Below are 18464 nucleotides of genomic sequence, written 5' to 3' on the forward strand. Positions count from 1 at the left end.
AGAATCACAGAAGGAACCATGAACTCCCTGGTAACCTCCACTACTCACATTCAGTTGGTTCATGTGGCAGATGGCATTTTTCAAAGATGGCTACCACAACATCTCCTATCTACATATACTTCTACAACATGATCTTGCCACTTTGCCGTCAAAAGGTGGATTGAATCCAGGCTGACCCTAAGATGCACTTAAAATCAAAGGAATGTGACTAAAGCAATGCAATGAGACCTCCAAGGCTAGGTCAGAAAAGATCATACAGCTTCTGGCTGGTTCTCTTGGAATATTCTCTCTGGGGGAAGCATGCTGCCATATAAGAATTTCAACCCCAAGACTGCCATGCTGGGGTGAGAGGCCACATGTAGTCCCAATTGGGCCCAGTCTTCTAGCTAGTCCCACCAAGGTGCCATAAATGTGAGTGAAGCTGTCTTAGGTCCCTTGTGACCAGTTTGTCTGCCAGCTGAATGCCACCAATTGAACTCAGTAAATACCCTAAGGAAGAATCACCCAGCTGAGCCCTGCCCGAATTCTTGAGACACAAAATCATGAACGTAATAAAATGTGTCCACAGCTTTCCTTCTAAGCACTCAATACATCATGTGAGGAGTTGTTACTATCTATGTGGGGCCAAAAGTTAACTAAAACCCCACGTTTGTCTCTACTCCCAGAGCCATCACCCAAGAGGAAGCCCTCATCACCTCAGATCTACTTTGTTATAACTGATTCCAGGCTCTCCTTACTATAATCTGTCATTACAATCTATCTAACCTAACATTTCCAACCAGAAAACTACTTTTGAATGCCAACCCCACAACCAACATCAATCTCATGTTTTACATTTGTAGGAAATTCTATAATGCAAATGGGTCTTCATAAATATCTATTTTATTTGATTCATACAACAAAAGCCAGAGAGATCTGTTAATAGGGCAAATACCCTTTTCCTTAAAGATGAAGAGATCAAAGGTTAGGGAGGTTAATTTTTGTACAATCTCACTGCCAGTAAATGGAATGAATATATACAGAATTAAGAGCCTGAGTCACAGATTTACTGCTATTCCTCCATTCTATAATGCCTCCTATGATCTATTTCAGAGCAAAATGTTTGATGCTTCTCTCCATCCCTGCTACAGTAAATCTATTTCCAAATCTCTATAATTTGGCCTCAATCTATCAACTTGCCTGGTTATTTCCTACTAACTCCACCTCTACAGGAAGGTTGGCTTATTTATTCACCTTGCCGATTCTAGGCTCTGAACATTTACTCACAATGTTTCCTTCTTTCAACTTGTGCATTAGCACAAATTCCACCTCCTCCATGAAGCCCTACCAGCCTATCCCCATTGCTTTCTCTCTCTGCTATATGATTTATATATAAATATGATTTATAACTTTCACCCAAAATTGCTCAGTGTTATCTTTTTCAAGTGTGTTCGTCTTACTTCCAGGCTGGTATTCAATCCATACACATCCATACATAGAGAGATGCTGGGTGCTGCATATACCCAGTGTTGGTTCTGACCAGTCAGTGCTCACAACATACCTTTTGTTAAATATTTTGAATTTCATCTCTACTTATTTCTCAAACTAAACCATAAGCTCTTTAATAACAGGAACTTCATCTTATAAAAAACCATAATATCATCCAAACCAAGCACAGTACTAAGCACACTGCTGGTATTCATACATTCTTGTTAACTGATTTGATGGGAGTGGAGTGTGTTTTGAGGAAAAAAAAAATGTTCATAGGTCATGTCTACACTGGAAACAAAAAGTTGAAAAGATAAAATATTTTCAAGATCAGCAGTTTAATGTCAGGGACTTTTTAAAAAGTATCATTTAAAGACATTCTGTGCAGCTCATAACTGCCAAAATGTTTCATAAATGTTTTTACCAGGCATGTGAAAAAAAAAGTTTCAAAAATATTCAAGGAATAGATGTCTTAACAGTCCAAAATAAAATGTTTGCTGAGGCTACAAGGCTGGCAGAACTCTGCTTCATTTCAAAAAGTTTCCAGGCAATGGAAATGTTTTCCTGGAAAATACTACCTTTTATTTAGAGAACACTTGCCATGAACACTTAGTCATTAAGTAATTTAAGGTTTCCTCACAAGCTCTTTGGAGGAAATATATTACATGAATGAATGAAATTATCTGTAACTATAATGTCAAGAAATACATTTGGTTAAATATATGAAATCTATCTAAATATTAGCTTTCCAGGTAAAAGGAAAAAAAATCTTTTCTACTTTTCAGTCTACTTACTGTTCTTTTAAACTTTTCTATAAGATAAATTTATGAAGAAAAAGAAAAACAAAATCTTTAAGTGCTTCTCTAATACAAATCCCAAAAATTGCAAGGTCTATTTTATTCCAAACACCAAGTAATTTTCAAACAGACAAAACATTTATTTCATTCAAAGAAAAAAAAAACCAGTAATTTCAAAGCTACTTTTAGCAAAATCTTTTGAGTTTGCTTCAAATCACCTTTCAATGAGAGAATAACAACTCAGTTTGGACACTTCATTCATCTGCAGTAAATCATACAATAAAACCTAAGAAAATAATTTCTTCCAAGAGTTTTGTAGTCAACCAGGTCTTATTCTTTTAGACATCAAAAGACACAACTAAATTCTACTCCAAGCACATGCTTTGTATATTTAGTCTTTTTAAAACGTACACAAAAGGATATCTGTTTTACCTGTTTAGTACTTCAGTTAGTTTCACAAAACCAGTATAAGCCAGTTCAAATGCTCCTCTGTGCCTGGACTGCAAAAGGTGTTGTTTAAAGTAATCTCCTATTTCTTTTACCTTTAAAAAAAAAAGCAAAAACAAATGTCCAATTTATGTTTATATTCGCAAGTGTATTTATATCAGTAACACTGTCTAGAACCCAGGTCTGGGGTCCATTCATTTAGCACTCACCATGTGACAGAACGTTTTAAGCATTTTTTTTTTTTTTCCGAGATGGATTTTTGCTCTGTTGTACAGGCTGGAGTGCGGTGGCGCGGTCTCAGCTCACTGCAACCTCCACCTCCTGGGTTCAAACAATTCTCCTGTCTCAGCCTCCCAAGTAGCTGGAATTACAGGCACCTGCCACCACGTCCGGCTACTTTTTGTATTTTTAGTAGAGATGGGTTTCACCATGTTGACCAGGCTGGTCTCTAACTCCTGACCTCAGGTGATCCACCCCTCAGTCTCCCAAAGTACTGGGATCACATGCGTGAGCCACTGTTCCCGGCCGCCACTTTAAGCATTTTTTTTTTTTTAGTAATAGCTCATCTAATTCTCACAATAATTCCATGAAATAAGTACTATCATTATCTCTACTTCACAGCTGAAAAACTGAGGCCCAGAAAGGCTAAGAAACTTATCCAACGTCATACAGCAAGAAAGCAGTGGAACCAGAACATGAAGCCAGGCAGTCTGGCTCCAGAGGTGACCATCTTTAACTATTACACTAGAACTGCCTTCCTATGTCATCTTCACAAACCTCAGTGTGTTTTGTTATAGCTCACACCATTCAACTCCAATAGAAAAAAATCACACAAAACGACAATACTCACACACACAGGTCTAGGTGAAATAATTACCTTTTTTCCTTCTTTTAAACATTTTTTTCTTTTATATTGTGATAAAATATATATGATAATTATCATTGTAACCCTTTTTTAAGTGTACAATTAAGTGGCATAAGTACATTCACACTTTTGTACGACCATCACCATCATGCATTTACAGAACTCTTCATCTTCCCAAATGGAAACTCCATACCCATTAAAAAATAACCCGTATTACCTTTTAGAGACATAAAATTGTTAATGACAATGCAAGATGTGGTGTAAATGACCTCCTGAAAAATTACTAGGCTTCACTTCAAGACAGAACCATGGAATTTGCCAGAATGTCACCCAGTGGCTTTCCTACATGGTGTCTTTCTCCACACAAGATTAGACCAATAATAAATATGACTTTTAATTTTTTTTGAGACAGGGTCTGGTATTGCTTTATCACCCAGGCTGGAGTGCAGTGGCACAATCATAGCTCACTGTAACCTCACACTCCTAGGCTCAAGGAGTGTGAGGTTACAGTGATCCTCCCACCTCAGCCTCCTGAGCAGCTAGGACTGTTAAAGTGTTATGTCACCACACCTACCTAATTTTTTCATTTTTTGTACAGACAGGGTCTTACTATGTTGTCTAGGCTTAAGTACAGTGGTTATTCACAGGTGTGATCATTGTGCACTACAGTCTCCAACTCCTGGGCTCAAGGAGTCCTTCTGCATCAGCCTCCCGAGTAGCTGTAACTACAGGCATGCACCACTGTGGCCGGCCAGACTATTTATTTTAAAGAGAACAAAACTGACAATTTGTTGTTGACTAAGGTTTTGAAAAGAATTAACTTTTAAGCCAATTAGGCTTTCATACCATTAGATTTGGTGACTATTGTCTTTTAAAAATTAAGATTTTGTATAAAACTGAGGACCAAAGCTGTAATCAGCTATCTCTTGATCCAGGTCTCCCCAGTAGATCACAGGATGGTAAAAGACAAGTTGTCCCAAGATAGCTCAGATATGCTTACCTAGAAACACCTCCTACCTCAGCATAGGGACTAAATTAGTATTGTGCACACATTAGAGACAATAAACAGTAGAATAAGTAGTTAAACATGTCATCATGGGCAAGTACCTCAGTTTCCTCATCCATAAACTAGGGATAATACCAGCATTTAGGATATAGGTTGTTGTATTAAAATAAGTAATAAATTGAAAAGCTCAGAACAGGCCTATAACCTATAATCCAATTCAGTTCAATATGAGTTCTGACTAGGGTTCTAAATAGAGGAAAACCAAAGACGTAATCCACATCAAAGTACATCTGATTACAAAGACATAATAAGTGATGCACATGGAGAAACAAGAATCAGATAGAAGACTAACAAAGAACCATTATATATAAATAAAGCAGTATATAATACATTTTTTTTAAAAAAAAATCTAACTCTTTAGTAGCCCAAAGAGTGACAGGTCATGTTCTTCAGTTAGTTTTCCTAAAGATCTGATGATACTCTTCATAGTATCTTTTAAAGACCACATACTACTAGTTGTCAAGAGCCACAGTCAGGTAAGCCTTATTTTATCTTCAATATGGTAATTTCAGAGCATAGTTTGAACAGAATTATCAAAGCTTAAATCCGAATTAAACCCCTAATATAGGACTGAAGCCCAATAATCCTATAAAATGAGTAGCTCATGATAGCCAGCTTAAAAAAATAATACTAATACAAAAAAAGGACTAGAAGAAATACCAGTTAGCTTATTTGTAATGACCATCATTTCAATTACTAGAGAAACAAGAGATTTCTAAGAAGGTACTTAAAGACATAGAAAATAAAAACAAAAAGTCAATGAGATGAGGTTTCTCAAACTTCCTTAATTTTTTTCCCAAAATGCTGCAGATATTAAAACATACTTCAGGAAAACATAAACTTCGTCATTACTGACAAAGTGCTTCTCTGTGGATTTACAACAGTTCATAATCTACTCCTTAGGCAAAGATCAGATTTTCATTGCTTCCTTTATTCAAACTCCCTTCGAAGGGGTCTAAAACAAAAAGCATATAATAAAAATCAAAGACCTCAGAAGTATGACCAGTGGGTGGGCTTCTCAAGGATGAACCTAAACCCTAGGTATTCCTGGCACAGAAAACATAATGACGTTCTAAGGACAAAACTGAGATGTAGGCAGTATTTCCTCGTTTCATTTGGCACTTAATAATTTCTGAATAAACCCACATAGCTAATACCTAGGCTTATTATCTTTTTTCCTTTTGAAGACAATATAAAATTCCTGTTAGACAACGGTCTTTCTTTAGCACCATGTAAAATGCCTCACAGCTTAACGCTGTGGTAGACAGAAAAGATGAAAACAAGATGCCTGTCCTCAGCAGGCTTTTAGTTCACTTTGGCAAAGAAAACCAACATGCTGTCTGGTGCCCAGTATGAGTATAAGTTCCAAAAAATGAAAGATCTTTCTGCACTGGAATAATGAGAAAAGACTTCACATCCAGAACTTGAACAGGCTATTACAGTACTCAGGTGGACCAAAATGAAAGAGGGTAATTAACATGAGAAGACGCTGGGAGACTAGAATGAATACACTAACATTAAATAAATGCATGCTAGCTATCTGCCAGATACTTCGCTAGGTCTTTTTATATCAATGAATGAGCACACACAGACAAGGGTAAGTAAACCTGGCTGAATGACCTAGAAGTTTCATGCTAGAAAACAGTAAGGACAAGGCTACAAGGAAGAGATGAACCCAATTACAAATGACTAGTGGGCTTGGCAGTGTGGTCTATGAGCCGCTGAACAGAGAAGAAAGGCCAGGCTGACAGCCTCCCAGTGGATAATAAGACTACATGAAACAGGTTTAACTCAAACCACTTACAAAGTTAATAACAATAAAATCAGAAACAATTTCAAAATTTGATTTTTAAAATGAAAATCTCGAATTTTCATTTTAAAATGAAAATCTCTGAATTTTCATTTTAAAATGAAAACCTCTGAAAACTCCAACTCACTTATCTATTAGATAACACTGAGTTTCTATTTAAAGTTCACAAAATGGATAATGTATGTACAAAATAATTTTTTAGAGGTAACTATTTTTATTGCATTTCTTTCTAGTCTTTTTCTTTTTTTCGACTCACAATTAAAAAAAAAAAAAAATTTCTTAGCAAACTTGGAAGAGACAAAAACTTCCTTAACATCATAAAGAATACCTACAAAAACCCAACAGGCAAACATCACAGGCAATAGTACAGGTTTTTTTGTTTTTTTAATCCTCTTTAAAATCAGGACAAGATAAGGATTCCTACTGTCACGACGTCTACTGAATTCTGTTCTGGAGCCCCTATCCAGCACACTAAAAGAAGAAGAAAAGTGTAAAAAATATGAAAGAGGTTGGGTGTGGTGGCTCACACCTATAATCCCTGCACTTTGGGAGGCTGAGGCTGGCGGACTGCCTGAGTTCAGGAGTTTGAGACCAGCCTGGGCAACACAGTAAAACCCCCGTCTCTATTAAAATACAAAATACTAGCCAGGAGTGGCAGCGTGCGCCTGTAGTCCCAGCTACTCGGGAGGCTGAGGCAGGAGAACTGCTTGAATCCGGGAGGCAGAGGTTGCAGTGAGCCAAGATTGTGCTACTGCACTCCAGCCTGGGCAACAGAGCGAGACTCCACCTCAAAAAAAAAAAAAAAAAGCTGGTTCCACATACACAAATCAATAAACATAATCCATCACATAAACAGAACTAATGACAAAAACCCCATGATTATCTCAATAGATGTAGAAAAGGCCTTCGATAAAATTCAACACCCCTTCATGCTAAAAACTCTCAATAAACTAGGTATTGATGGAACGTATCTCAAAATAATAAGAGCTATTTATGACAAACCCACAGCCAATATCATACTGAATGGGCAAAAGCTGAAAACATTCCCTTTGAAAACCGGCACAAGACAAGTATGCCCTCTCTCACCACTCCTATTTAACATAGTATTGGAAGTTCTGGCCAGAGCAATCAGACAAGAGAAAGAAATAAAACCATAAAAACCCTAGACGAAAACCTAGGCAATACCATTCAGGACATAGGCATGGGCAAAGACTTCATGACTAAAACACCAAAAGCAATTGCAACAAAAGCCAAAATTGACAAATAGGATCTAATTAAAGAGCTTCTGCTCAGCAAAAGAAACTATCATCAGAGTGAACAGGCAACCTACGAAAGGGGAGAAAATTTTTCCAATCTATCCATCTGACAAAGGTCTAATATCCAGAATCTACAAGGAACTTAAAAAAATTTACAAAAACAAACCACCTGATCAAAAAGTGGGCAAAGGATATAAACAGACACTTCTCAAAAGAAGATATTTATGCAGCCAACAAATATATGAAAAAAAGCTCATCATTACCAGTCATTAGAGAAATGTGAATCAAAACCACAATGAGATACCATCTCACGCCAGTTAGAATGGTAATCATTAAAAAGTCTGGAAACGACAGATGCTGGAGAGGATGTGGAGACATAGAAACGCTTTTACACTGTTGGTGGGAGTGTAAATCAGTTCAACAATTGTGACAGACAGGGTGGCGATTCCTCCAGGATCTAGAACCAGAAATAGTATTTGACCCAGCAATCCCACTACTGGGTATATACCCAAAGGATTATAAATCATTCTACTATAAAGACACATGCACACATATGTTTACTGCAGCACTATTTACAATAGCAAAGACTTGGAACCAACCCAAATACCCATCAATGATAGACTGGATAAAGAAAATGTGGCACATATATACCATGGAATACTATGCAGCCATAAAAAAAGAATGAGTTCATGTCCTTTGCAGGGACTTGGATGAAGCTGGAAGCCATCATCCTCAGCAAACTAACACAGGAACAGAAAATCAAACACTGCGTGTTCTCACTCGTAAGTGGGAGCTGAACAATGAGAACACACGGAGACAGGGAGGGGAACATCACACACCAGGGCCTGTCGGGGGGTGGAGGGCAAGGCGAGGGAGAGCATTTGGACAAATATCTAATGCATGTGGGGCTTAAAACCTAGATGACAGGTTGATAGGTACAGCAAACCACTGTGGCACATGTATACCTATGTAACAAATCTGCAAGTTCAGCACATGTATCCCAGAACTTAAAGTAAAATAAAAATTTAAAACAAAAAACTCTCATTGTTTGAAGGTGACATTATGGACATATAATCTACAAATAATTCACAAATGATTAAAATAATGGAGTTAATAATACGGATGAATATAAGACAAATATTTTAAAAGCAGTTGTATTTTTATAGCCCAGCAAGTTAAAGTTCAAAAATGTAATTTTTATAAAGATGCATTTACAGTAACATCAAAAATTAAAATGTACCTTGAAATAATTTAACAAAGACATGTAAACCCTTTTATGGAGAGAGATTTTTTTAATGCATTTTTAAAAATTCTTTTTCATTGACAAATAATTATCCATATTTATGGGGTACACAGTAACGTTTCAATACATATAATAAACAGTGATTAGAGTAATTGGCTTATCCATCATTTCAAACATTTATCATTTCTTTGTGTTAGGAACATTCAACATCCTGCTTCTAGCTATTTGGAATTATTAATATATACGTTATTGCTAACTATAGTCATCCTACTGTGGTGAAGAACGCTAGAGCTTATTGTCCTATCTAGCTGTAATTTTGTATCCTTTCACAACTCTACCTATCTCCACCCTCTCAACTACTCTTCCCAGCCTCTAGTATCCTCTGTTCTACCTTTTATTTCTTTGAGATCGACTTCTTTAACTTCCACATGTGTGAGAACATGCAGTGGTTAATTTTCTGTTTCTGGCTTATTTCACTTAACATGATGTCCTCCGCTTCCATCCATGCAGCTGCGAATGACAGTTATTTCATTCTTTATTATGGCTGAATAGTATTCCACTTTGTATATATACCACATTTCTTTATCCATTCACCTGTTGTTGGACACCCAGGTTGATTAGGTACCTTGTCTATTTTGAATAGCGCTGCAATAAACATGGGATTGCAACACTATTCAATCATGGGGTTGCAGCACTCTCTCTCTTCAATAGACTGATTTCCTTTCCTTTGGATAAATGCCCAGTAGTGGGATTGCTGGATCATATGGTATTTCTACGTGTAGTTTTTAGAGGAACCTCCATACTGTTCTCCATAGTAGCTATACTAGTTTACATTCCATTCAATAGTGTGTAAGAGTTCCCTTTTCTACACATTCTTGCCATCATTTGTTGTCTTTTTGGTAACAGCCATCCTAACTGGAATGAAATTATATCTCACTGTGGTTTTGATTTGCATTTCCCTGATTTGTGATGTTGAACATTTTTTCATATATTTGTTCATCATTTCTATGTTTCTGAGAAATGTCTGTTCAATCATTTGTCCTTTTTTTTTTTTTTTTTTTTGCTGTTGAGATGTTTGAGGTCCCTATAAATTTTGGACATTAATCCTGTCAGATAAATAGTTTACAAATTTTTTCTTCCGTTCTGGAGTTTGTCTTTGGCTCTGCTGTTTCCTTTGCTGTGCAGAAGGGTTTTAGTTTGATATAATTCCATTTATTTTTTGTTGTCTATGCTTTTAAGGTCTTATTTATAAAAATGTTTTCCCAGGCCAGGCAGTGGCTCACACCTCCAATCCCAGCATTTTGAGAGTCCACGGCAAGCAGATCACCTGAGGTCAGGAGTTTGAGAACAGCCTGGCCAACATGGTGAAACTCCATCTCTACTAAAAAAATACAAAAATTAGCCAGGCAGGGTGGCACATACTTGTTTGTAATCCCAGCTACTCAGGAGGCTGAGGCAGGAGAATCGTTTGAAGCCGGGAGGCAGAGGTTCATCTGAACCTGAGACAGCGACACTGCACTCCAGCCTGGGTGACAATGCGAGACTCAAAAAAACAACAAAGGAAAAGAAAAGAATCTTTTCCCAGATCAAAGTCCTGAATAAATACCACTATTCAAGTAGTTTTATAGTAGTCTTTACCATTTATTGTTTTGAGTCTTACATTTAGTTCTTTTATCCATTTTGAGTTGATTTCTGCTTTTTTTTTTTGTTTTTTTTTTTTTTGAGACCAAGTCTCGGTCTGCCACCAGGCTGGAGTGCAGTGGCGCAATCTCGGCTCACTGCAACCTCTGCCTCTTGGGTTCAAGTGATTCTCCTGCCTCAGCCTCCCGAGTGGCTGGGACTACAGGTGCACACCACATGCCCACCTAATTTCTGTATTGTTAATAGAGACGGGGTTTCACCATGTTGGCTAGGATGGTCTCGGTCTCTTGACCTCGTGATCCGCCCGCCTCAGCCTCCCAAAGTTCTGGGATTACAGGCATGACCCACCGCGCCCATTATGAGTTGATTTTTATATAGAGTCAGAGGTGGGTCTAGTTTCACCCTTCTGCACATAAAGAAAGCATACTCAGTTTTCCCAGCACCATTTATTGAAGAGACAGTCCTTTATCCAATGAGTGTTCTTGGAGTCTTTATCGAAAATCAGTTGGCTGTAGATACATTAATTTCTGGGTTCTCTATTCTTTTCCACTGGTCTATGTGTCTGTTTTTATGCCAGTACCACACTTTTTTTGTTGCTACAGGTTTGTAGTATATTTTGAAGTCTGGTAGTGTGTTACCTCCAACAAAATAATTTTTAATAACATACATCTCAGGATTTTTATAAAGGAAATTAAGATCAAAATGTAAGAATACAGTGATTTCTGTTCTTAAAATTTAAAGCACAGAAATTTAAATTCTAATCATTTATCTTTTTAAAATTAGCATATCCTGCTCCTAACTTTTCATAAAAAGTGTATCTATAGGGAAAATTAACATGTTTTATGGACTTACAGGGTATAAATTTCCACAGGGGAAGAAGCTACATGCCATGTTTCCAGGCACCTATAATTCACCAACAGACTAATTAGGGGATCTAAATGCTCATCTAAAGCATAAAACCCATAAAAAATTTTAAATCTACCCTTTATCTAGAGAAGGCAAATTTTGAAATGTACTACGAATGCAAAGTAATTAAATACAGTTCTCTTACTTATGAAAGGGAGCTAACACTAGAACCTACTTCACAGGATTATTGCGAGAAATAAGTAAGATTATGCATTTAAGTGTTTTTCAGAGTACCTGGCAAAGAGTAGCAAATAAATGTCCACTTTATTTTTATTTTATACTACAAAGTAGTGAGACTTAATCCCTAAGCCTTAATTTGAATTCTGACTCTAAGACACAGCCACTTCTAATTTCACTTTGGTTAAATGGGATGTTTTACAAAAGTTTACACTCCAGTAAAACAGTTAATGTTTTAAACTGTACCTTCTCTCCTACAGTGATTTCTTACTAACTTTTGGGATTTCTTCAAAGCTCAAATACTGTTCTCCTACATGACAACAAAGGTAATAATTTTCTACCACTCAGATATCATCTTACCAGAATGTTTCTTTGCTTTCTAGCAAATTCTTAACCATGAGCTATGTTAACTGTTGCCCTGTAGTCTGACTTTTTAAAATGAATTTCTGTCTGGTATCCCCATTGTATTTCTAAGTCCTTTGAGGTCACAGAACCACATATTATGTACAACTTTATTTTCCCACGATATCCTCGTAGTAAGGCAGTCAATAAATAGGATGTGGTTACATGCACAACTTCATTTCAAAGCTTAAAAATGGGGAACTTGCATTGAGTGCAATTCAATGAAGTTATTTATAATTTCTAAAAAATAAACTTTGGCAAAAGAAAATACAAAAGGCAATTTCTTTAAGACTTGTGAATAAACATATATCCCGTTTGTAGTTCACTACAGAAAATCTAAAATAATAACAGAAGACACTACTGAGGGAATATATCAATGTAGTTAGCTCTGGGCATCATAAAAGTTACAACAGAATCTAACATAGAATTTTTAGGCCGGGCATGGTAGCTCATGCCTGTAATCTTAGCCCTTTGGAAGGCTAAGGTGGGAGGATCGCTTTAGTCCAGGAATTCAAAACCAGCCTGGCAACATGGTGAGATCCCGTCTCTACAAAAAATATAAAAATTAGCCAGAAGTGGTAGCACATACCTATAGTCCCAAATATTTGGGAGGCTTAAGCCCAGGAGGTTGAGGTTGCAGTGAGTCGAAATGGAACCACTGCACTCCAGCCTGGGCGCAGAATGGGACCCTGCTTCAAAAATAAATAAATAAATAAAATAAAAGAGAATGTTTTAAAATAGCAATTTCTATAATTAGCAATTTCTAATAGTTAGCAATCTTACTCGTGATTTCTGTGGCGATAATTACTGAAGGGGGAAAGCATGAATGAAAAATCTACCTGGTAGTTTCTTTTTAGGAATATTAGGGAAATACATATAAACTTAAGTTCATATAGTACTCCAGGTGGAGGAAGCTGTTTTAAAAAATCAGTAGGCACTGGGTATCAGATAGCCCATGAAAAGAGAACCAACAAAACGTAACAAGCAAAAGCTCTACATCAGCAAAACATCAAGTTTGAAAACTCCACACACATCAACCAGTCAGGAAGTTGTGAGATAAGGTTGTGTGTACTGCTTACTCTTGAAGGGTCTCCACTTACAACCCTCAAAGTTGGTTTTATCTCTGCCTCTTGTACAGGGACACTATGAAAGAATCTTTCATTATGTGATCACAGTGAAGGAGGAAAGTCAGACATGCCCCTGAGTGAACACATTTTCCTCCTGGAGAAACTGGTGAGAGCGCACTGCTTCACATGAAGTGCTCTAGGGAATCAATTATTTGAGAAAAAGTTCAGTAGCAAATCATCTTACTGTCCTGATGCTTATGAAAATTTACCTGGATATGGGAAATACAGAAAATTAAATTTAAAGAAAAATTAAATGAGCAGCTCAAAACAAAGGCAGCAGTGTGCCATGTCAGAACACAGGCTGGCAAGGAGAAGAACTGGGTTCCTGTCCCAGAGCTGCCACAAACTAGCTTTGCAATCTTGGGCAAACCAGGTGACATCCAGGGTTCAGCTTCCTCTTGTCCAAGAAAGCTGGATAATATCATCTCTATGATCTTTCTAGCTCTAATGGTTTGTGAATACAACACTGAAAACTCAGAATTATAAATAAGCCCCATTTCTTCTCCCCACAGAGCAACAAAAAAACCCAAATTGTAATCTCCCTACCTGTTATAAACTATATTCCTATATGGGGGATTTAAGAGGCCACCCGTTTAAACAAGGAGCTGTAAAAAGAGGATGATGTTAAAGGGACTGTCATCTACGTTCAAGTCATCAAATTTCAAAATAGAATAGAATTGTATTTTAGACTGTACAGAATGGCTTTCTTCATCCATTGAGAGAAAAGTAGATCACAGTTATTACTTTGAAGAATAAGAAATGTAAGTTCCACATTCTCCCCCGTAGCTAGGGTTGCATTCTGCCTGCAAGTCACTTCACTGCCTCCGTGTATTCAGGTCTGTGGCAGTCACATTCACCTAAGATCCGACTCTTAAACTCATAGTTTTGCCACTAGGCACAGCATATCTAGCTTTGCCAGGGCAACTATGCCCTTGGAAGGGTATACTTCAGGTGTGGCGCAGCCATTCCAATGTAAATGATGTTCTTCTCTATCATTTGTATTTTTAACTCTTAAAGGTTTTAAACACACGTGAGTATATTTAATTATTATTAATTTAAAGGAAGTTCATGGGGCAAAATGTTATGTTTAAAAGCAGAAATCCTCCAGTAATGTAAATAACACTAATTTCTTGATAACTTTGGATTTTTATTGACTCCTAAACTGAGACATTTCTTTAGTTAAAGTCAGCAATATGAAGAATCAAGTTTTTCACAGAGGGCGGGGTTTCACTGTTAGAATACTGCTATTACATATAAATTTCATCGCTCATTCAGTCATCAGTTTCTTCTCACACCTATGTATGTGAAGTTACCATGTGAATGGCAACATGGAAAAATGACTGGACCTCATTAGAATGGAAACTAATGTTTTACAGAAAAACAGTCAGGACCTTATTTTTTATTCAAGCAGTCACTGGAAGAATTCTTTGGTTTATAAGAACCTGTCTTTTTGTGATAATTATTGTTTCGGTTTGTTTTTCTTTTACAAACATCTCTTTCTTTTACATTAATTCCCAATTTTATCACGGTTGTCACACATAAATTAAATACGTAAGATTTGGGTGCTATGTAAAAGGTGTCAAGGCAAAACAACATTCATAGGAAGCTTTCAGGTCTTTCTCAGTTACAGTAAAAGCAAAATACATTTCCCTTAATTTGTTTTTTAAACACTACCCAACAAACTCAAAAAACTAAATGTTTTAACTTGTCCTTGGAAAGAGAAGTTGGGAAATCAAAGGCCTCTAGCACATGTTTACTTCTTAGCAAGACAGTGAACATCAGTGAAGTAATCATTAATCATAGCTGGATTCCTCAGCAAAGATGTTGGCATTGGCACTATAGCCAGTCACCAGCAATGACTGCAAGTAACTCTAGGACACTAACGCCTATTTGATTTGGAAAAGAATAAGGAACATAATGATGCCTGAAGTGTCTTGTGAGCCTTTGCCTTTCTTCATCTCAGGGCCTTGCAACATCACAAGCCCAGCTGTTAACCAGATGCATGCAACATAAGCAACAAAGTGTGAGAAAAAAAAGCGTTAGCATTATTTCCATGGAACTAGTCATGTGGTTATTATAGAAATAATCAGCATTAGCATACTACAATATTTGTTTTGTTCTTGAATTGTAACACCCTAGGGACAAAGTTGTCTTTATTTTTAAAAAGTTAAAAATGAAAGTACATGTTATATATCTTTGCTGAAAAATGGTGGGAAATGGATTTGTCAAAACCATATGGAAAGGAAGAGGGAATCAATTAAAAACAGAAATCTAATAAATCTAAAATATTTCCAAATGAAATGCTTGTGGTAAGCTAACTTCTTGTAAACACAGAACTCAAGTCACTTGAACAGTCCCAGATGGTGAACTAACTTTGTGGTCTTAAAACAAAAGTCAGCCAAAAAAACCAAGACTACAACTTTACTATCAATGCAGTGGGAAACATGAGATCCATAATCAACCAACATGTTACTTTTTTTTCTTTCCAAAATTTAAAGAGATTTGCAGAGTTTTACTAAACACACAATTTTAAGCTAAAGTTTAAGTCTGTGTATGTAAAATGGAGAAATAAAAATTAGAGATAATACTACAGTTAAAAGTGAGGTAAAATATACAGTTATTTATACACCTTAGAAAAATATTTCCAAAAATGCCACAGTTTTGAAATATATTATAAAGTCTAACATTCTAAATTACCATGAACTTTCTTCAGTTGACATCTGTATGATTTTATTCAAGAAAAATTTTAAACCTTTTTTAAAGTTGGGTTATAAAAAAAGCTTGTGATTTATGGGTTGACCAGAAATTATACATGGTGGGATAAACATCTGCCTTACCTGCTCCACTGTCAATAATACATCAGAAGATTCTGGCACAGGCTGCATGGGCAGAAGCTGGCACAATGTGCCTAAAAGTAAAGCAACTTCCTTCATACTTCTCCAACAACATACCAGCACCATCTGCGCGGTTACATCACATGTTTTTACTTCTTTACCTTAAACAAAAAAAAACACAACTATTGCAACCTTGATTACTCACATCCCAGGTTTCTAAAAACAAGCTTATTCATAATTTCCCCACGAATAATCTGGTTGAACAAACCCAATTTGTCATGCTATATTTATTCAGAAGGAAAAAAGCTAACATTTGTCAAGCATGTGTTATGAGAAGAAATCATGCTAAGTTTTTTTTTTCTTTTTTGGAGACAGAATCTCGCTCTGTCACCCAGGCTGGGGTGCAGTAGCATGCTCACGGCTCACTGCAGCCATGACCTCCCAGGCTCAAGCAATCCTTCCACTTCAGCCTCCCGCATACAGGTATGCACCACCACACGCAGTTAATTTTAGCATTTTTTTGTAAAGACAGGGTTTCACCACATCACCTCCTGGACTAAAGCGATTCTCTCGCCTGGGCCTCCCAAAGTGCTGGGATTATAGACATGAGCCACTATGCCAGGTCCAGTATTTTAATTTATTATTTTCAAATTAAATTTTAAAATAAAACACAATATTGTTCCAAAACTTAAGTTTAATCTTTAATTTCCAAAGATTAAACAAACTCTGCCTCTCTGTCATAAAGTATGATATGGATGTCTATAATAAGTATACTCCTTATTTATTTTGGTGAGGATGTCTGTTGCATTAGTAAAGGAGCAGAGTAAAACTTTTAAAATCAAAGGAAAATACAAATTATCTTTCAAAATATATTTAATTCCCGTGGCCAATAAGCTATAATTACCCTTATTTACTCTCTTATTCTAGTTTTAGGAGTATTTTGGTACTGACATTTTTTTAAAATCCAAGATGAACTATTATATTAAGTAAAAGAGCACACTAACAAAAAGGTACTTACAGGGTAATCTCATTTGTGTTTTTATTTAAATAGCCCAATGCATTAAATGGGTAAGTGTACATACACATAAATATATAGAATAAGTATAAAATGATATATTGCACTAAAGAGGGAAGACATGGAATTGGAGAGGAAACCTAGGAGGAATTTAATTTGTTTTTAATTAATATTTACCTCTGTTGTTTGAAACTATTACAATAGGCTATAATTACATTTATATTTTATTTTGTGTAATTTAAAAATTTAAGTGTGGAGATAATTTTTTGCAAGACAATATCCCCACCTAGTGGAGAATGTAGAATATGTAATACATCACTAAGAAATTGCTGCTTCTGATGACGTTTTACAGCACTACAGAAAATTTAGTAACAACTAATGATCAAACAAGATGTAAGAACTCGAATACTGGAGGCTTGATACAACAAAGCAGCTCCCATTTTACTAATAAGGTTTGTTTCCTTTAAAAGCCTGCTTGACTTGAAGAACTCCCACAGCAGACAATGAACCACATTGCTGGGAGAAGTTGACTGCTACCCAAACGCAGGTACATCATAGCACTGCTCTTACATCACCTGGGCTGTCAAGGCAGGTTTCACCACTCCAAGGCTTTTTGTTCTAACAGCTTGTACACTGCACAACAGCACCTAATAGTCTGGTAAAAGTCTTATAAATGCATTCCTAAACCCAAATCTTTCCCAAAACCAAATTTTTAAAAAACTTTATTTTCTAGAAATGTTCTGCACAGATTTGCAACCTCTAATTTACTATATAAAAAGGGCATTCTGTACATTTTACTTGTTAAACACGAATTACAGTATCCATTTCATACAAGTTACCTTTGATTTCTGTAGAAATATCAATATTCACCACACTGGCATTCAAGTCCTTCATATCAAAGCTATCATGTTCTTTCAATATTTTGGCTTGGTTAAAATAATCATTAGTATCTCGAGGCTGAATCTCATTCAGAATCATCTGTAAGCGGCTTGCTGACTCTGAGGGAAAGAAATTAGTGTACATGAAACCCCAGTAACACATCACATGTCAGATTTCTCTTGGGGTTACTTAACCTCAAAAAATCTGTAATTTTCAATACTTAATAATCAGCTCTATTAGAAGGGACTCACAGGGTGGATAATATGAAAATTATTTATAGAGTTTTCATGATGCTTGAGTGTACTTTTAAAATATGGCAATTTAGACTGAAATGTAACAACAAAAAAAACTAACTGAAACTGTCCACAGGACAAAGGCTGCCATGTCATCTACACTGCTTTTCTTAGTGTTGTCTAAATATCTCAAATATGGTGCTAATCATGTCAAAGAAGTGCAATAAACTTCAATAAATTTAGTTTTAAGATGCTATTTCTCTATGAAGGAAAAATGAAGCAGGCAACAGAAAAGTAGA

General features: G+C 36.3%; 1 protein-coding gene across 8 annotated transcripts in view; it reads right to left on the reverse strand.

Annotated features, from left to right (window-relative positions):
• The window catches only part of THADA (THADA armadillo repeat containing), a 359588-nt gene that overhangs the window by 294885 nt on the left and 46239 nt on the right, over window positions 1–18464 (reverse strand). For all 8 annotated transcript variants that reach the window (XM_021924785.2, XM_021924787.2, XM_021924786.2 and 5 more), the window contains exons 20-22: window positions 17893–18051; window positions 16042–16199; window positions 2697–2806 (exon numbers count right to left, since the gene is read on the reverse strand). In XM_021924785.2, coding sequence (XP_021780477.1) covers window positions 2697–2806; window positions 16042–16199; window positions 17893–18051 — 427 coding nt within the window. The remainder of the gene's footprint in view (window positions 1–2696; window positions 2807–16041; window positions 16200–17892; window positions 18052–18464) is intronic.

Source organism: Papio anubis, chromosome 14, assembly GCF_008728515.1.
Source record: "Papio anubis isolate 15944 chromosome 14, Panubis1.0, whole genome shotgun sequence".
NCBI classification, from domain to species: domain Eukaryota; kingdom Metazoa; phylum Chordata; class Mammalia; order Primates; family Cercopithecidae; genus Papio; species Papio anubis.